Raw genomic sequence first — 22,238 nt, 5'->3', positions numbered from 1 at the left:
TTCCTACCCTTTTAGAAACAACTTCTGCTGTAATTTTAAAGCTTTCCAACCACTAGACTCCATTTTATTGTCTTATCAAAGATCAGCATTTGTTAATCTATCTATCGATATATGATATATAATCGAAAATCAAGCACCGCTTAGCCACACATGTGGTTCTATTGAATCTATTCCGGACTTATGATATTAAATGTTTTATGTTATTAACATGTTATTAACCTTTTCACCTGACAAATCCCGTGACTCAACCTGGGAGTCGGCCTCAAGCACATGGGCTATCACTGAACAGAATGTGAATACTATAAGTATTTGGTCAGTATGCAGTGGGGCCCAAGCGAGGAAGTGTAACCCGTAAGGCCCTGATTGAGATTGTCTCTTCCCCTTAGTTACGTCATCATCTCGTTCGTCAATGTCCCATCTACTCCTCCAATTTTCGAGGTTACCTACGTTGATAAATTAAATCTATTATTGTAAAGAGACCTCACTCGGGAACAATTAACTGGACATGGATCATTCACCTGGCCATCGATCATCAAAAGCAATGATCATCAGTATCAGCAGAAGCACAAATGACGATAAATCGGCCACAACCCCTAGTCCATTTAACGCGACTTAATGACCAATAGACGTAACAGTTGGCATAAAATCTGTCACTTGGAATTTAGCTCACGGGAATAGTATCAATCTGTCATCGGGTAGTTGATAAAATATCTCTGGAAATGGATTGCTTGATTGGAGGAAGAAACAAGAAACATCATTGGGAGTGTTGAACCGGGTGAGCTTTATTTTGTCGTTATATCAACCGGGTCAATCTTCCGAGTGCACAATTCAGGAAGGGTGTTCTCCATATTACTTCCATATCATTTCGCACCCTAGAACCAGAAACGGCCATATGGCCAAGACCTGTTTCCAGTTCTGCTATCCCAAAAGAAACCCATAAAATCATCACATTGCAATAATTATAATCATAATAATCTTTGTGAACTCGATATAAAAAACAGGGTTGTGATAATACTAAAAAAAAGGTACTTTAATGCCACTTTTCGGTTTCCGGAGCAGCGCGACTCCAACACTAACTTATCTCCCCCGTTAATCTGATCTTGTGACGCTGGTTATTAAATTACAGCCCCATAAATAACTCCCGCGGGCCTTTAAGATCCGAATTATCAATGTCATTACAAGATATATTTATTTATGGATCATGTTTGATGGATCTTGGATCGCACAATTGACAAAGGCCTCAGGTAGTCCTCGAAAAGTTCAACAATAAAGGATTGTAAATTAATTTTGATGGAGTGAATAACGTTTGGACAGGGCAGACAATAATGGTGATGTACGACTGCACCCATATCACAGAGTGGGAATGGGAAGACACGTCGGGACAATATGGTAGCGTGTATCCATCCGGGCTGTAGCAGCCATATTTGCCGAAAATCCCTCTACTCCTCGCTCATTCGACGACTTCACCCTCTATGGAGTAGGAGCAGGGGAATGATGGGATTCTCAACTAAACAGTTACCTATACACTGCAAAAAAAAATCGAAGTGAATTTTTAGTTCTATGGCTAGGAGTACCAGAGTATAGGAATAAATTTGAAAATTTTTTTGCGAAGTCAATATGAATTTTAGTCTTAAAAACATTGAGAAAGGAGTTTTTAGAGAAGAATACATTTTTATTAAGTTGGAACAAGTTTTAGATGACAAATTACAAACAAATACTTCAAACAATTCATCTGCGGTCTACGTTTGTAACTATTCATTATGTTTTTCCGAAAAATTTGACTTTTTCGGAACATTACACTAAATTTGCATAACGATCATAAATACTTTCTTCCATAAAAAAGCTTAACTTGAACCAAGAAAATTTTTATCAAAAATTTTTTCTTGGACGAAATAAGACTTTTTCTTAATTCGAGAAATTTTTGTTAATTAATAGAATTGAAAAAGCTGATTTAAGAAAATGAATTTTAAGTGGAAAAGAATTTATTCTTAAATTAAACGAAAACAGATTTTAATTAAATCGTATAGAGAACTCGGAATAACTTTAATAAATAATTATCTAAGCTAAAGAAGGAAATGCTTAACTCAATAATACTATTGTTATTGGCTTGAGAACATTTTTTTTTTTTTCCTAACTAAAAGTAATGTAAATTTAACCCTAGACCGGACTCGAACCTTGACCGGTATTTGCTCTTAAGAAATAGTGCTCTTAAGAGATTTTATTTTATTCGTCCGAAATGTTTTATGGTTAAATGGAAAAGTAAATGAATATTTCCTGATAATTAATTTAACTTTATTGAATTATTCGAAACTTTTTAATAAAAATTTTCAGTATCAAGAAAATAATCCACTTTAATCAAAATATTAGTAATTTTCCTAAAAATTCTCTCGAGCCAACAATATTTTAAAAATCATCGACTCCGCATTAACTCTGCAAATTTTTAACAAAAATTACTACCAAACCGATAAAACTGGATGTGGCTCGACTGTGAACTCAGCGATGGCGTGTATCCATAACCGTCCTTTGTGTGTCGGTAATCCAATTATTACCTTGTTCCATCATACCCTCGAGTTAAAATTAGCTTAAAATGAAGTTACAATTACTGTTTGTCGGAGGAAACAGCTTGGGTATCAGCTATAAGCCATACTATATAATCCGTGTACAAACTACAAGCCACCCTCTTTGGCTCCCACTAGCGTGTCGTCCTGGAGCAAGTTTCCCGGTAAGCCCCTGGGTATCTCCAAACCAACCTCGGGTTGCCGTGGAAACGTCAGAGGACAGACGGAACCGCGATGAAACCGGATGGTGGACTACTACAAGCCACCCCCTTAGCTCCCTCCAGCCACTACGTCTGCCTCGTATAATACGTCCCTTTGTCCCTGACGCTGTGAAATTCACGGAACCCACCGGATAACTCCAAGCCAAGTGTTTGCCGTCCCTTGTAGTCGACTGAAAGTTTGTCCCTCAGCTGAGATACAACCCAACTGAGGATAAGCGCTGCGCCACCGAAGGGGATGCGCCCAAAATATCAACAGAGAAGCTAAATATCAACCAGAGCCAGTTCTGCTGATAGATAGACCTACCAGTAAAGAGTCTGCCACAGACAAGGACAGAACAAATACAGTGCAGGGGATGGAATAGATTGAAACCCAGCAGATACATAAAGCTAGTTGGGGCATGTGGATATGTTCCATGATATAACGGTATTGGTTGTAGGAAAATTACGGCGTCAGCTTCCACAACTCATATCTCTGGTATCTACGTTGATCCAGCTCACCACCACGTTTCCCATATCTACGATAAAATAATGACATTTGCAAACATATCATGTTGGGCTCCAACGAAAATCGTTAGACACGCATGAAAGCCAGACCTGATTTCGGGCAGAAAAAAACGGCATAAATCAAAATTTGCGTTGGCGAGACACAGTTCCTGTCACTGTTCCACACGGGAAGAAATTTTATTTAGAATTTACTGTAGGATTCATGGTAAAAATTCCCGGACTGTACTCTAATCTAGGGCGCTGTTTTACCATTTATTAGTAACTACAATTCTTTTTCAAGTTTGAAAGTAAAATTTACCGTACTCGTAAAATAAAAAAAAAAAAAATTAATGCATTATATAGAATAATGTCTGATTTACGAATGTCACTAAAGTACACTCTTAAAAATAACATATCTAATTGCGTAAAGTTTTATTAGAATGATAATTGTATAAAAGTTTGTTAGAATTAACTGCAAAGTTGCTGGATAATACAAACACTTGAATTCATTTTTACTGGAGACTCCGGCTAATTTTTTAGTAGTTTAAGTAAAAACATTTTATTTTACTGAATTTTTTAATCCTAAAATATTCAAAAATAATTATTCATCTCATTAATTTTGTCCCAGTACAGTACAGTAAAAATTAATGTTACTTTTCTATATCTTTTCCATTGTATTTGTGAATCATAATAAATAAAATTGTAATTACATAACGAATCGCGGAACGTTCCACGATTCCTGTCATTTCCAAGGTAATTTTTAAAGAAAACTCCCTTTCCTGCAGATCCAGGATACAGGAAACAGACATACGGGTGAATCTGGTCCGAAGACCCCGATGAGTTTTGCAGCAAGTAGGATAATAGAAATTGGAGGGTCTAGGGTGTCTAGTCCTACGTAGTCCTACGGACCCCATTTCTGTTTCTAGTCCATGTTTATAAATCGTGTGTTACATTGTGCTTAGCGTCGTGACTGTTGACTCGGGTTATTGTCAAGAGGACACCTTTTGTGCTGGACCGTGGATCGCAAACAAACATACATACCAGGAGCCTTCTATCCTACATTCTACATTCTATATCCTGCACGGTGACATCCACGATAATATACTCATCGGAGTTAATACAGTTGTGGATATTATTCCCATTCTCGGCAGCTGCTTCAGCCAACAATGCCACATAAAACATTCGGTCTTTGTCCTGGAACTCTCCAGAGTTAATAATAATGTACCCAGGCTCAATAACAGACACTTAATCAAATCGCACATTGGACTTCTGTTTGTTGGATGAAGAGATATTAAATCTTGCTTTGATGATGAATAACAACAGCCAATATTTTAATAATTGATGTTCTTATTAATCTATATGGAAATTCTATATGGAGATTCTATATGGAAATTAAGATAAAGATGATAATGATGATCAATTAGACAATGGGTAGGAAGAAAAATAATTGTCTTTTGAGCAAGTTTCCTGTAGAAATAAGCTATCAGATACATTACAATTCCGTCTCAGTTGCGCCAGTAGCTCCTGGAATGAGAGCTTTGAATAAACCTAGAAGCATTGTAGGCTGCACAATAGCCAAGAAGCAAGTCCCGTATTGTGTGTCTCCGTACAGTTGTTCTAGAATTAAGGTGGAAAAAGGAAGAAGACGGAAGAAGAGGGAAGATATGAGACTGAGAGAGACGGTGAGAGTCCTTAAACCCGTTCCGCCGGCAAGTTACTCTACGGTGAGGACTAAAGCATCTGTCCGTAGAACCGCTAAATTCTCTCTTGGATACTCTGTTCTATTCAATGCCTTCTTACGCCCTCTCAGAGTCTGTTATACGGTTACTTCCTAGGTTACTTCCTCCGACGAATTACAATAGACCAGCGCAATAATAAATGTATTAACACTTAACCTCACACCGCAAAGTGCCCGGAATTTTGAGATATTTATTGTCAAGTTTTGGTGACATTCACATTTTGTGATATGAGATACTTTAAGGTATTCCATTTTCTGCTGTCTATAAAAGAAATTTTAGTTGATCCTGCAGGCTGGACCTGAAACTTTGAGCTATTTTTGAGGGCAGAGCACTCAAAAATTACTAATTAATTGATTTTTAAGATTTAAAACTCAAAAATCTGAGAATTATCATAAAATAACCGCTTTTGGATATTTATAAAATGCGATAGCTTTTGAACGTTTCCATCAAATTTGATCTTTTTAACAGCATTCGACGCAGTTTTCCAAATTCAGAAAGTATAAATAAGGTCTTGGATTAATTGATTAATAAATTAAAAATTTATCTCGAAAAAACGTAATAAAATTTTTTTTCGATTTTTATTTTTCGAATATTTTGTTTTTATTATTCATAAAATACTTGATCGATTGATTCAAAAATTAATTGAAGCGTGAGAATTGAAAAGCTGAATCGGATACTGCAAACTAGATTCAAATTGAGTAATTGGTTCAAGAGTTATCGCCAAAAATAGATGAATCAAGAAAGTTTTTTGATTATTGCTCTTGACCCAGTAATTTTTCTTTATCTCCTCAAAACGGCTCGACCGATCGATGTCAAAATGTAATCAGATTCAAGTCTCAGTAGACCCTTTCTAACGGCGAGTCAAGCATTTCAATCGATTGATCGTTCTAAAGATATCGAACGACAAAAAAAAAGTTCCACACATCTACATATGGAGATTTTTCTGAAAGAAAGTTTCAAAAATCTAAGCTTTAATAAAAACTATTTATTTTAAAAACTATTTCATTTTTTTCTTATCAAGATAAATATTTGTTTTTATCAGTGTATGAATTAGATTAGTCCAGAACACTGAGGACGCAAATATAAAGTATATTTTACGAGGTTGAAGTGAGCAAATGAGCAAATATATGAAGTATAAAACAAATCCCGAGGACCGAAATACGATAAAGTTTGCGTAGAGGTAATTTTAGTATAAAGTTTTATTCGCAATAATTTAGCGACGGGAGGGGAATCGAGGTGGCCCCGGGGAAGCCTGGATAGCTGGGTAGGTCATATATTTGATGGGATCCTTGGCATAAAGTTAAGCATAAAAGTAATGCCAACATTAAAGTTTGTGGTTCCAGAGCCCAGAACACCGAACCCTTATTCGCTATTCTTTTTCCAGAAAGTTTACAAGCCCGTGCGTTACTTTATTTGTTATTACTAGTTAATTTTATTGTTCGGCTTTTGTCAACTTTATGTTGTCATTTTTAATTTACTTATATCGCTCTCCCGGGAAATTATAATTGGCGGAATCTGCTGCATGTACCGAATAATTATGTTATGTTAAATATTTTTCGGGGTTAATTATGGGGTGAAAGGGAAATTTTAAACGGTCATTTTTTCGGTATTTATTACGCGCAACTCACTAAGTTCTACAGTCTCAAGGGACGTTTTGTCGATTGCGAATTTAATTTATTATCACCATTCCGGAAAGTGCATTTTTTTTATTATTGATATTACTCAATTATAATTAATGGTCTTCGAAATAATTTTAATTTTAAACTTTTATAAATTATTTTTTAATTTATAATCAGAAGAAATAAAAAAATTTTAAATATATATTTAAATAACACTTGAGTTATCAGAACAACCATCTGTCAGACAGGTACCATAGATTATATCACATACACGCTTACGTAAATTTATAATAATTATAGTTATTTATCTACAGTAGTTTAAGTTATACTTATTACTTATTATATCATTGAAAATTGCAATTAAAAACTTGTTATCGAGTCTGAAGTCTAAAAGAATGACACCGGTTGTAAATTACATAAAATTAATTCAGTCGTTGACCTTTTCAGTGATAAGTGATAAGTGATTAGCAAGAATGTTTAGCTAGAAAAAAAATAAATAAATAAAAAAGCACCATTCGGCCACACTCGATATGGAAAGGTCGATTTCTCAATTTGAGCACATAATAATAGTAGAAATATTTGATACTTCCTTCAAAACGCTTATAAAATTTAAAAGTTTTACGGAAAGTTGTACATTTAATAATGAAAATGGTAACTTGTTTCACGAACTATAACATCCACTATACGGAATTTTCAAATAATAAGAATTCTTGGAAAATTACATTAAAATAATTATTTTTCATGTTTTTGCTGATTTTTGAAACTGTAGAAAAAAATAGAAAAAGTAATTAAAAAATTAAGTATAATGAGGTAAATTGAAGATAATTTTAATAGAAATGAAAAAATTTTTCCAACACCCACAACTTTGGAACTAATGGACCGATTTGGCACATTTTAGAACTTGACCGAGATTTTCGTTTATAGAATAAATGGTTTGAGTTTCTTCGAAATCCGTCAAGAATCACGGTCGTAATCGTGTTGACATAGCCGGTTCTATCAGATATGTAAGCTTTCTAGCTTATGCTATTTTCCAGTATAACTCAAAAAAATAAAACATATCATAACAAAATCGTACGTAAATTTCAACATGAGTTCCTCTGCAACAGGCAGATTCATAAAGAAATCTACCTAAAAATAAAAGAAAATAAAAACTTTTGAATAACCGGCAAATAAAAATGGATATTGTGGCTGAGTTGAGATTCCCCAATTCAGTCAGAGGCGTGTCTGCGATAAGGATCGAGACTAATTTCCAGGAATTACTGAAGGTTTTGCCCACTACTGTACAAGATAAAGAGAAAAAGCTGGTTGCGGGTTCGGTTTATGGACTAGAGGAAGAGAGAAAGAGAGAAAGATAACTTCTGGCAACAGGTGTCATCTGATTGATCGCCGTTGCTGATGTCAACCCCTGTATCCCTGTATCGTGATAGGTAATCACCTACACCGCAACACACCCGTGGCCTTAATGTCTCAACATTACGAGCGCGCGTAGCCCGTGGTGGATTTACCAAGTGAAAATCGGCGATAAACCTCAACATAAATCCTCGCAAATGGAAAAACCATTTGTTTCTCCTGATAGAGAGTACCGATAAATTTTATCCTTTCTTTTTTAATAATTCTCTTTTGGGTTTTTTTATCTAAGGCTTCGAAAGTTTTTTAATGACTCTTTTTGGTGATTGGGATGAAAATAATTTTTTTTTTTTAATTAGTTTCATTGAATAAAATTTTTTTTAAATTTTCTTTGCTCCAAGCAAGTTAATATGTTTATCAGTGAATATAATAACTAGTATTGATGACTATGATAATAACAAACTCAATAAAACATATAATAACTATTTGATACATTTGCCAACAATAAATTACATAAGATTATTTTATGACTTATGAAATTGATCATACCAACAATCACTTCTAATAATAAACCAGCTAACAATGTACCAATAAATAAACGGATGAGGATGAGGATGAGGAGAATTATCCGCGTCTATTATCGGAAACTAATGATCCGAATAATTTTAATTAATCATCTTAAATTTTATCTGCATTACAGAATCGTGAGGAATAAAGCCGCTGAAAAGGCGAAACATGCGCACCAGCAGCAGCAGGCTCAGCAACAAGGGCAACCGGGTTCAGGAGGTTCTGTATCGGTGATAGCCCACGCACCCGCAACTGCTGGTGGTCATCCGGCAGCTACTGCTCCCAACGCTTACAGTATCAGCGGAATTCTTGGGATTCCTGCTCATCATCAGGATCCTAATGGCAATAGCATCAAAAGGAAACGCACTGATGATGGTATTTTATTATTTTATTTCATAATAATCGGTGTAAATAAGAAAATAAGGAAAGATTTTTTACCTTTTTTTCCAAAAAACTATTGATAATTAATCTTGTAATATCAATAATTATCACAAGTACCCAATTTATAAATATTGTGATAAAATTATCGAAAAATCATCAAGCTAAACTTCTTTTATTCATAATTCATAATTATAATCAGTCTCAATCATTATTATTAAAAATTTTAAATGTTTGAATAATAATAATAAACAACCACTTTTTAAAAGTCAAACTTAGTCTTAGCCAATATTAGCGACACAAATTTATACTTACGTAGGATATCAGTCAACCGTTGGCGAACACGTGCCGCCATTCATTCTCTTGTCATTGCGTGAATAACCACGAGACCCAAAATATTCACGACGGCACGTGTCTGTAGTTGACACACCACGCAATCTCACACTATACATCATAAACTTTTTATTTCAATTTTTTCATCGAAAACTAAAAAATAAAAATTAAAATTTGGAATAAACATAAAAGATTTGATAAAAAGACGAAAAAAATGGAGAGATATGTCAAAATATTAATAAACATTGCGGTCGGATTACAGCAAAAAATTAATAAATTTATGTGTGTATAAAAGTAATATTGGCTACCGACAAAGTCACACGAGGAACGATGTACATCGGGGTAATTTGATATAATTGGATTATGAGCCGTGATATGTGTGGCTGTATATGAGAAGTGGTTTACCAGCGTTATTACCACACATGTATACATATTTACACACATTTATTAGAGAGCACTCAATGTACTTACATATATATATATAATCTACCACTCTCGGGTTCCCTAATCCCCTCAAAAGCCGCAACCTGGCTCTGCTCGCCTGGAGGGTGTAGGAATGCATTAGATTATAAACTTCACAGACCACAACTTGGTGATACTCATAATATAACGATGCATTAGCTGCTTATAATTGTATGCCTTTTCATGTCTACTCACTTTAATCTCCTGTACTTTATAAAGTATTTCCCTTCTTTCATTTTAACTTTATTTTTATTTTATGGATTGTTTTGACTGTTTAATTTTTTAAAGATGGCGAAAAATTTTATAATCGTAAATATTCAGCGAAAATCTGACAATTTTTCATTTTATTGTTTAATAAATGAGTTAGTATTAAAAAATTACTATAAAAAATTTACATTTAAAGTATTGTACTATTTCTACATACGAAATTTTTTCTGGTAATTTATTTGTTAAAAAAAAAAAACATTAAAATTATAAAATTTTTTAATTTGAATATTATAAGAATATGAAACATTTTTTAAGGAAAATTTAATTGCTAAATATGTTGAAGATGTGAAAAAATTCTTAGAAACTTAATAATTTTTCCATCAATTTTAAATAAATAAAATTAAGATTGTAATGTTGTTTTTTTAATAATTTTACTGATAAGGTAAAAGCCCCAATAGATGATCATGTACCAGTATATGATTACTCCATGTATTTGTATACCTATATTTATGAATATAGATATACAAATACATGGAGTGATCATATACTGGTACGTGATCATCTATTGGGGCTTTTACCTTACTCATTTATTTAAAATAAAGAAAATTGGTGTCATATTTCTCAATTATTATTAAGAAAATTGTTTAAAAATTTCAAAAAGTATAGAAATTTTTAAAAACTATGGTTGCAATTTTTTTTCACAGATTTATTTAAAAAATAATAAATTGAAAACTTGTCCTGTCATATTTCTGAATTGTTGAGAAAATAAAAAAAAACAAAATTTCAAATAGAAATTTATTCGATAAAGAAAAAGTAAAAACCCGTCAACTATATCTACTGATACATTGATACTTTTAGAAAAATTTTGCAGTCAAACTTTGTCAAAATGTAGAGTATCCATAATTCTTTTTTTTCTAAAAATGAATGATTGCTTACACAATAGTACGAATAAAAATAATAAAAATAAAAATAATAATAATTATTATTATTGTTATGATGACGTTAAAGTATATATTTTTAGGGTGAGAACTGGAGTATATATAATCAGAAATAGAATAAAATATTCGGTCATGTCCCCAAAAAAGAGCATGCAGTAAATCGAATAATTCGATCGGCAAAGGGCCACTTTTTCTGCATTATTTTATTCCTCATCTTTCTTTGCTGCACTGGTAATATATATACATATATATGAGATATACAACACAGTACATACTGTTATTCGAAAGCAATTGAGTCAATGTTAAGCAACACAATACACGGGTAATAATGGATTTTTGGGGTGAATCTCAACCCCTCGGCTATCTAAGGGTGACTGTTTTCCAAGGGTCCGCTAGATACTCAATAATAGTGCTCAATACCCACCACTAAAACAGATTTAGATATCGGATCGAAAATATATATAAATGATAATCGCGTCCTTAAGTCTCAATTCGACAAAAGTTTCTCTTTTTTTTTTTTAATTTCGTTTAAAAAGCCCAAGGAATCGAAAATTATTATTGCCGCTGCTCGAGAGAGAAAAAACTTGCTAGCTAATAATGATAATAATAATAATGTACTGTAGTTGTATGAGTAAAAAAAGTTACAAATAAATTAGTTAGCGATCTGGTGTATAAGTGAAATCCTTTTTTTATTATTTTTATTTAACAATAACCACGATTAGAAAGCGTAAAGATTATTTATTCGTTCCAACCGAGTTAAAGAAACCTGTCGCATTTAATTAGTATTGAATTTAGATCCAATGAATATTTTTGCATAATAGTGAAAATATAATGAAATATACAGTCGTCGTCATTGATTTGTAACGGTTGGCAATGATTAGAGTAAAATAAAAAATTCTCAATTTGGACATCTCTCACTAAAAATTTCAATTAATAATATGTTCGGAAAATAAAAAAAATAAACGAAACTATGAAGAAAATTTACATAAAATAAATAATTGTAAGCTCAGACAAACATAATTATAGAACTTTAACCAAAGAAAAAGTACTATACATAGAGATAATTAAAAATAAAAAATTCCTTTATTGTAAATCACCAGAGAAATAATTTGGATATTCAAAAATATACAAATGAAATATTTCAAATAAATTTGATATTTCAATTAAAAGAAAATCAATGAAATATCAGTCTTCTGATAATTACAGTCTTAAAAATAAACAATATCAAATAACTATAGCTAAATATAAAGACATTTACTAAAATATTAGATCATATCATTATACAAAATTAAAATTAAAAAGGCCTAAAATTAGAAAATAATCCACCAAAACAATTCAAATTTAAAAAAAATGGAAATATAAACAGAAGAAACAAAGGAAATTAAATAATAATGACAAACCTAAATTCAGACAATTTAAATAAAAGACATCAAAGTTATTTGACATATACACAAATGAACAACTCTGAAAATAGAAAAGCTTTACAAATGACCATCTCTAATTATGGACAAGGAAATTCGGAAATCTCTCGATATGGACATCTCTCATTAAAGAAAACAAAAAAAAATACAATATTTATAAATTAAAAAATTAAAAAATAAGTAATTGTTCAAAAAAACACGCTTTAACATAAAACCAAACTAAAAAGTAGGAACTTAATTTTTTTTGGATAGTTCAAAATTAAGTTAAAGTGATTAATAAAAAAAAATCATTTTTATGTAAATAAGTGTGGGGATCAGATAAAAACAATTATTCAAGGGTAATAAACTCTGCACCAAGACATCTTCTTCGGAGAACTTTAATGAAAAATTAATTTTTATTAATCATAGGTAATGTATGATTTTTTAATTTTTAGGTAGATTTTTGAGGGGGGTATTGCCGATTGAGTATCAGCACCGGCACGTGCCAGAGTCGCGGCTAATTGCGCGGTTGTAATTGCCATTCCGCCGGTACACGATGATCCGTTTTGATAATACGCTGAATTTGATGATTGATACGAGACGCCCGCCATCCCTGTTGAAAATCTCCAATAGGATCCCATCAAAAGCGACAAAAACCACTTAGAAACCAATAAAATTTACAGGTTTCTAAGTGGCTTTTGTCGCTTTTGATGGGATCCTATTGGAAATTTTAAACAGAGATCTCGTCGTCGCTCAAATTGTCCAGGTCGTAGGAGTACGCGGTTGATGCAGCGTTCATCGCTGATGACTAGAGTCAATGACGAGGGTTATTCATGTCAAACTTTTCTTTCTTGACTACTAACGTGATACTATGATAAAATTCATAATAATTCGTAATAAAATTCATATATTAATAGTTATAAAATATTTATTAACAGTTAACAAATATTCATTAACTATAAAGAGTTAATAAAGGCTCATTTAATTTTTCTATCGGTATAACAATAATAGTAATAAGTATAAAAATTATCGAGAGTTATTAAAAAAATTGCATTATCATTATTAATATTATAAAAATTTTTTTAATTAACAATTATAATAAAGAATATGAGGAATTTAAAAGAAAATGTCATACATAAAATACAAATAGTGGGCTATAATAATAAAAAATGAAAATAAATGATTGCCCGGAAATGTAAAACAGAATGAAACAATAACTCGGCGAGGACCGATAAATGCGATCGATTAAATCGTAAAATTCAACTGGTCATGCATACTCTTTCGAATCGCACACACATCACACCCATCCATCCATACATACACACATACTTACATATATAGATACACAGATACTGCGGGGCAATAGAAGAGGCGTAGTTTAGTCCGTAGAGCGCGTAACGGCTCGGACGTGGATTTTATAGCCGGTACCGGACGAAACAACCCCATAGACATAGAACATAGAACATAGACTATCCAACATAGACCACGAATTTGGGATTTCGGGTGATGGTCGTACCTATCCCATATATATCCCATATACGTATATATTCCATCTAGCGGAAGAGTGCCGAGTGTAAAAGAGAAGAGAAGAGTCAGTCGACCAGCCGGACAATCACAACTTGACAGGGAGCTTTAACGAGCCCTATGCTAGCACCCTCTCTCTATCTAGTCGCTCTTCATCTCTCACCCCCGGATCCTCATTTAATTATTCCGGATACCCGTATTCGCTTGGACGACTCTCTCTTTTCCATCCTCTCCCTGTCCAGAATATACGCGCGTGTATTCTGCGTGCCCTGAAACTGCTACTGGTACACCTGGAACATAATAAAGACATTTAATAGAATCTGAATTGTTTCAATCTATCGGCTCTCAATTTTTTTTAATTTACTTCATAATTTTTTCTATTTTTTCAGATGAAAATCGCGACCACTTGAGCGACCACGCGGAGGACGATTTGAAAAGACAGAGAAATAATTACAACGGAGATCAATTGTATTCAAATGTGAGTATATCTATGTTTTTCTCAAGACGTAAACGTACTTAAAAGGCCAAAAAATAATTTTTTCAATCATTTTTTTTTTTTTTTTTTTTTTTTTTTTTTTTTTTATTAGAGATCTTACAAAAAAAGGTGTCTTGCAGTATAGATTCTGTATTTTCAAAAAAATTATAAGATATTTTTTTGTATGAAATTTAATTCTCTACCAAAAAAAAGTCCTTATCAATTTTCATCTATCTCTTATCATACAGCCGGAATTTCAATTTCATATTTGATTTCAATTGTCTTGGATTAGATCACGTTTTAGAATTTTTGAAATCTATATTCTGGCTTAAATACTACGGATAAAAATGAATGATAAGAAACCTTTCTTGTAGGAAATTTTATTCTTTGTAGAAATGGTCTTTATCAGTTTTCCCGTAACTCTCATCTTTCAGCCAGAATTTGAACTTAAACTGACATTTTTAGTTGGAGTCATTAAAATTCAAAAATTCTCAAAAATTTCCTTAAGGAAGTTCGAGCGTAACTAATGAGTCAAAATAATGTTAAAATTTTTTTTAAATTTTAGTCTTCGAAATATTCGTCAAAATTATTCGTATTTATTACTTGCCGGATTAAATAAACAGATTTGGAAATAGCGCGCTTGATTATACCCATAACTGAGACGTGGATGAGTGTGTGAGTTAAACATTTCTCTCTCTGTAACTATATTTCTATCCTTTTCTTTTTTCTCAGCTGCTGACGCGATGTTGTCAAATCTTTATTCGAATAAATGGCTGACGATAAACGAGTTACAAACATAAAATTTGACTTTAAATATTTCAAAAATTATATCGATAATGTATTATTATTAAATTGTTTTTGTATTTTGCAATAATCCAAGTTTCTTGTGTATAGTTTTTTTCCGTTAAATTTGGGAGGTTAATATTGAAAAAAATAATTAAAGTCTCAACAAAAGTTTGTCCGCCATAAGAGCCCGTGTATAAGGAGATAAAATATGTGATTTTTAAAATTTAATATCTAAGTAACTAAACGGTGAATCTTAATCGAATTTCGGGATTAGATAAATGACGTATTTATTTATACGTATACTTAATTTCAAAGCTCAAAGTTGGAAATTATTTTTTACATTAGATTCGCTCGAACTTCCTTAATAGAAAATATATCCAGTGATTAATTCTAACTGTAAGAAGCACCGCCACCTAGCGGCCACTTTTGAGAACAAAAAAAATTTTGCTACAGAAATCACATAAAAATATTCATAATTTATTTCAAAAATTGCTAATTAATGAAAAATCATTATTTTTAATAAACCTAATCCGTTTGGCATACAATTTTCTGTGTATATGCTTAAATAATTTATTTTTATTCAAAAATTAAATTTAAAAAAAAATTAAGTTTTTTATTAATTTTAGATGCGTACAAGCCCTTAAAAATTTATTTTTCATTAAGAATAGTGAATAAATACTAATTGAAATTTAAAAAATTGCAGCTCTGGTCAAGCAAATGGAACATAAAGGACGAACAGAACAAGCTCTTGAACGAGCTTGGTGGAGCCGGTGGTACCGGAAACAGTGGGACGACGGGGAACGGAACAACAGGGGGCGCTAATGGTGCCAGTGGTGGTGCTGGGAATAATACCTCTGGTTACTATGAGCACAGTGGATTCCCCGGGAACGCTATTGCCACCTCGGCGGAGCTCTACGATTCTTTAGGCAGTATCAGCACGATGACGCAGGCGCAAGCACCCCATCTTTATACCCCGCCCATCGGGGGTACCATAGGTGAATACGCTTAGCATCCCCATCACCCATCACCGAGATATTGTAATCTCAACCTCAACCTGCATTCCTTGATACACTAACCACTTTATGTTACCTTTTTTTATTTTTTAGTTTATTTTCTTTACCAGTGTTTGCTCTTTGCTGATTTTCACTTGACATTTAAGCCGTGCTTCACTTTTTATTTCAGCTTCACTTTGTATTTAGCTTTTATATCCGTAGCTTATGTGAATATAAAATAATTGTTGCTGATAGAGAATTTTATTATTCACAATTTTAATTATTAATTTTTGATGAGAAGAAATGAATAAATTTAAAGATTTACACTGGTAAAAAAAAAAAAAAAAAAAAAAAAAAAAGAGAAAATCTCTATCCAAGAAGAAATCTGTAACTAAGAAAATTATTTTGGAAAACTTTAGTGTCTTAAATAAAAAAAAAATTATGCCATTCACGATAACAATCATGAAAATTTTTAAATTAGTTTTGAAATTTTTATGAAAAATTTTCAAGTTGAGTTAAGGACTGAAGATATATCTCTTATTATTGAGCCAGAATTTTATTTCAAAATTTGATTTTAAAATTATTTAATTATACCTCGTGTTTAGAAAGTTTAAAATCTAAATTTTAGGATATATATTCAAGATATAGAAAAATTATAAGAAATTTTCTTTGTAGGAAATTTAATTTTCTTAAAGAAAGTTCTCATTTTTTTCATAACTCGCACCTTTCAACCAAAATATAAAGTTAAATTAAAAATTTTATGATCTCTAAAAAATAAAACTAAGTTTTTAATTGAAGATACTCAACATTTGTCCCTGTAAAAACAAACAATTTAAAAAAATTATCAAAAATGTCCATTTTTTATTTAATTACTCTATTTTATCAAAAAAATGACGTAAAATTTTCATTTCTTTTATAATTATTCTACTCTTGATAAAGTTTAAAAAAATATGAATTTTATTTTAAATTTTAAATATCATTCTTACCTGTTCGAATAAATTTTTCTAAATGATTTTCTTGGTTCAAGATTTTCTCTTATATTAAGTTAATTTTATCAGTGCAATAAAATTATCTAATAAATTTCTTATTGTAACGTCTTAGTTTAAAAAATACAAAAGTAAAATATATAAGAGTATAAAGATTCAGTAATTTATACAGTAGTAACCATTGAATACACGGAAGAATCGAGCCGTGTAAGTAGTAAGACATCTCATGAAATTCAATTTCCAAAGTAAAGACATCTTTAGATATATAATATAAACTAAGTAACAAAATAAGTTCTCTTAAAAAACTTCAAAACTTCAACAAAAAAATTAACAAATTTTTGTTTTCAACAGGTGGAACGTTGACACCATTGGCGCCGCTGACGATGCAGGAATTAAAATTAAGCCAGACATTAGATGGCACCAATATGTCACCTTATCATGGTACCGGTAAGTTTAATTTATTTCAACATTTTACTTAATTCATACTTGATATTTGAAATAATTGTTGCTTGTATGTGTTACCTGTAATTATTCATTTGAATTTATCAGAATGAGGAATGTTAGTTTTTAATTTCTGATTTATAATTGCTAATTGTTAAATGTTGTATATAGTTCATTAGATAGAGGCTTGATAAGAATGTTGTGTTATTATGCATGTATAGAGAGCAGTGGTGTAGCAGTTTCGTACGTGAACGTCAGCGGAACTGGAGACCATAGTCCCCCGGTATCTCTCCAAGACGGTAATGTTACCCCAACGACCCCCAATGCCGGCGGGGGTGACCCTGGATTGACTGTTCTACAATCGCCAGTCTCCCAATCACAGGTTGCTTCTTCGATACCTCCTTACTCCACCATGCTGCCTAGTTTTGGACACTACGCTACAGGTAAGATTGTTGTTTTTTTTGCGTTCGTATGCTTGCATCTTCTGAAGTTTTGAGGCTTGAGTTTAAATTTATTTGTAATATTAAGAAAAACAATTTTTTATCTTAGACAAAAAAATAAGTATTTTTATTCTTCAAAATAGAAGATAAAAAGTGCTAAGTTTATTTTTTTGACCTTAACAGTAAAAAGTAATTTAGAGTTTGTAAACACTCTGGCGAAGAATTTCTGCAAGCGAGAAAAATAGCCATCTAGTGGCAAAACCGAGAGCTAACTTGGCGCGAAATTTGAGATTTTCAATAATTAGATTTTTTCAAGTATTTTTGAATACTGTTAACCGCCCGCTTTGCTGGGCTTGAGTTGAAATTTTTTTGTTTTTTATTGAAACAATTACATAATTTTTCATCGGCAATTATCCGTAATTATGTTCTTTAGGACTTTTATAAACATTTATAATTTTTTATTTGCAAGGATCAATGCTCTTAATATTATTGAAATGCGTTTAGAAATTGATTTTTAAAACGAAAAATGATCTTTAATTTTGAATATTGGCATCTTGATAATCGTAATCAAAATTCAATTCAACTTTAAAAATATCTAATTAGTCAATCAACCATACAATTCTTTTACGTTTTGTTTATTTAAGTAAAATTACCAAAGAAACGATTTGTAATGAAAAGTTATCATTTTCTTCACTAACAAAATATCGAAAAAATATAATAAACTTTTCATTTTATGAGATTAATTAGATGTCTATCGGTTTAATAGTTTTGTTTGATTAGGCATGCATAAAATAGGTCTCTTAATTTATTACTACACTTATAGATAATTGAAGAAATATATTTAGTTTATTTTTGGGACATGTTATTTAAAAATATAAATACTATTATAAAAAGTGAGTTAGTTTGGTTGGTTAATTTTAGCCTGATATTTAAAATAAACTTTTGAAATTTTTTTACATTTAAATTTTATTTGACATTAAATAAAATATAATTGAATAAATGAATGTTGAATCAAACAAATAATGAATAAATCCCTGAATTTTTATTTTGATTTTTCCATCAATGGCAATCGAAAATACCGAATTTATAATTTACGAAAGTTATTATTTTGTAACCTAACAAATTTAGATTAGAGATGAGCAATTGAGAATGAATTATATATTAAAACCTTCGTCCGAAATACGCTGCATTCTTTGATACAAGTTTTACGTCTATTGGTTCATTAGTTTTTTTCAATTAGGCAATTTAAACAAAACTTCTAATTTATTAGTCTAGATTTTTAATTTTAATAACTAAATAATTTTTCTTGATTACAGGAGGTGGAGATTACGCATACAGTGCAGCATATTCACAATACTCTAGCGCGCCGTACACTGGCTATGGTTATGGAGCAGCTACAAGCGGGTTGCTCAGTAAGTAAACAGTGAGTATAATAAAAAAAAACCGATTAGCCAGGGATCAAATTTCAAAATATAAAAAGTAAAAAATTCCATTAAAAAAAAAAAAAAAAAAAAATTATTTGCTAAAATTTTTAGTGAGAGATCGGTAGTAAATAAAAATTCTATTTTCAAAAATAAAACTTCAAAATTACTTACCGAATTTCGTTTATGTTCCAGACTCAACATACTATTACTGCAACGGGGATACGCTGGCGTCTTCCCAGAACTCGCAGCACCACCAGAGCTGCAACGGCATGGCAGACAACAGCGCTGACGTCGCAAGCCGGTCGCCTTTGGCGGCCACCCGCGCAAGCAGCGGGGCGAGCGCTGCATCACCTACAGGAAGCGCCTGCACCAACAAAACAGATCACGCTTCTACGGATTTGTACCTGGCTTGATTCACTTAAGTGTTCGTTCTACTCGACTATCACAAAAATAATAATAATAAATGATAATAATGAAGAAGATAAGAAGAAAACAGATAATTAAATTTTAGAACGGGCGCCATATCACTTAACCAATTGAAATTAATGACTGATCTCGTGAGGCAGAAGACAAGCTCTCATTAAATACGTCATCGGAAATTTTTTTAATTAAATACCTAGCTAGTTTAATTTATCATTTTTAATTATCATAATTTTTAATTTATAATTATTGATAACAATTTTTATTTTTTAGTTATTATTTTTATTTTACAGTATAAGTATTTTTATTTTATTTAATTATTCCGTCATTTGATACTACAGACTTTTAGTAGTTGACTGTTTTTATTTTTTATTTTATTAATTATACGTCACTGGCAAAAAGTTCATTAATGAGATTAATAAATAAATCACTTAACGATAAATATTTATAAATAAATATTTTAGAAAACCAAAGACCATGGAGTTTGAAATGATTTCCGCTAAGCGGCTTTTAATTGACTTTATAGTGTAGAGTTTTTAAGTATATAAATATATATATATATATATATATATATATATATATATATATATATATATATATAAATTGTAAATAATTAATATTGATAATAATAATTGTAATTGTAATTTTAATTATCGATAATTTTAACTTTTAGTTATCATTCTTATTGTAATATTGATAATTTTTCATGAAAAAGACATGAGTTCAGTGAGATGACTATTGAATTGAATTATTTGATTTATGATTATTATTTTAATGACAAATGTCTAGGGTATCTCGGTAGTGTACAAAGTTAAGGACTAGTTAATTAAAAGGAATTTGAAATTTGTTAGAAAAAGGATAAGTTTTTTTTCGTATTAATTTTATAGCGAAATTTGAACATGTAAGTCTTTTTTTTTGGTGAAGAAAAATCTTAGTTTGTAAATCAGCCCGTAAAAATGGCGACTGGGGTTATGAGTAACATTAAAAAATTTTAGTCTCGTCAATTTAAAAATAAATAAGAATAAAACTTTCTTAACTGCGCTGTCTCATGTAAAATAAATAAATAAAAATATTAAACTCTAATAAATTATACATATTTAATAAAAATATCGTAGTCTGAAGCGGCGAGAGCGCGGGATACAAATTAATGAAAGTAACAATATTTATATATATTTCGAGGCTGAATTTTAAAATATATATATATATATATATATATATATATATATATATATATATATATATATATATATATATATATATATATATATTTATATTTTATTTGTTTTAAGTAATTAAACTTTGTAATAATTGATTATTATTATAATTAAAACTGATTATTATTATTAAAAATAATTGTTTTGGTGATGGACTGTCGTTAAACAAAAGTCTATACGTTATGGATGCAAATGATACATTATTAGTTATTAATTATTTTAATTATTATTATTATTTTACTCTACACATAATTTTCTTAGCACCAATTAGATAATTGCGTCCAAAGTTTCAATTACGATTATTATTATATTAATTTACAATTTATATTTTCGCATTTTTTTTTATATTGTTATGTTATTAGTTATTAATAATCACGATTCATATATTATTATTATTATTATTATTATTATTATTATTATTATTATTATTATTATTATTATCATCATAGCAATTATTTAATAACTTTTATTATTTATTAATGTAAACAATATGTGTAATAAGTTTTGCCAAAGAATAATGAGAAACAGCACAAAAAAGCAATACTTAGTAATTTTTTTCCGATAAAATGAATCAACTTACAACTTGTAGTATGTCAATTTTGATTTTATTAAATTGTTTAATTAAATAAATTTAATTGTCATTTAAATTGTTTTAATGAATGTCTATGTGATATTTTCTTCTTTGCCGCTCTTGCCAAGTCTCGCTGTTGATACTTGCTGACAAAATGAATAATTTAATAAATCTGTAAATCCTTTTTGAATAAATATGAGGTTTATAATAATTTTATTTGTAATTGTTTTATATATTTAAATATTAAACTTTTTAGTGTAATTTCACGACTCCAAGACAGAGCCATAAAAAATTTCCTCTGCAACTATTGTTTATACTCTTGTTAGTCAATGAACGAATTAAGGGGGTATTCTGGTCTAGAAGCATGAATTTCAGGTAATTTTTTGAAGTGCCGTAAAAAAAAGGCAATTAATATTTTTACTGTCCATTTTTTATAAGTTATTTATTAACATTACAAGAATACATAAAAAAAAAATCAATAAATCAAAAAAGTTGAAAATTCAAAAAATTAGCAGCTGATGAAATGGAGGGGGGGGGGGGGTCTCAAAAAATTAGCACGTGACCATGCCCACGATTCCAACCCTCCTACCAATCGGAAATAAAAAAATAAAAAAGATTATAAATCTAGAGTAATGTCACTATGTTATGAACTACGGTGATCCCCAAATTTAAATATTTACTATTTTTAAAAAATTCGAAAAAGTCAAAAAAAG

General features: G+C 30.7%; 1 protein-coding gene across 6 annotated transcripts in view; it reads left to right on the top strand.

The window, feature by feature from the left end:
- Positions 1-20,282, top strand: part of LOC123270357 (paired box protein Pax-5) — a 102,400-nt gene extending 82,118 nt beyond the window's left edge. For 3 of the 6 annotated variants that reach the window (XM_044736357.1, XM_044736358.1, XM_044736359.1), the window contains 7 exons: positions 8,668-8,909; positions 14,166-14,254; positions 15,741-16,032; positions 17,367-17,462; positions 17,678-17,899; positions 19,213-19,308; positions 19,513-20,281. In XM_044736357.1, coding sequence (XP_044592292.1) covers positions 8,668-8,909; positions 14,166-14,254; positions 15,741-16,032; positions 17,367-17,462; positions 17,678-17,899; positions 19,213-19,308; positions 19,513-19,733 — 1,258 coding nt within the window. In that variant the 3' untranslated portion in view covers positions 19,734-20,281. Of the gene's footprint in view, positions 1-8,667; positions 8,910-14,165; positions 14,255-15,740; positions 16,033-17,366; positions 17,463-17,677; positions 17,900-19,212; positions 19,320-19,512 lie in introns of all 6 variants that reach the window. The other 3 variants (XM_044736360.1, XM_044736361.1, XM_044736362.1) reach the window with 3 other exon arrangements.
- The last annotated feature ends 1,956 nt before the right edge of the window (positions 20,283-22,238 follow it).

The sequence above is a fragment of the Cotesia glomerata genome, linkage group LG8, assembly GCF_020080835.1.
Source record: "Cotesia glomerata isolate CgM1 linkage group LG8, MPM_Cglom_v2.3, whole genome shotgun sequence".
NCBI classification, from domain to species: domain Eukaryota; kingdom Metazoa; phylum Arthropoda; class Insecta; order Hymenoptera; family Braconidae; genus Cotesia; species Cotesia glomerata.
Note: the sequence above shows the minus strand (reverse complement) of the source record. Positions and strands in the feature narration are given on the sequence as shown.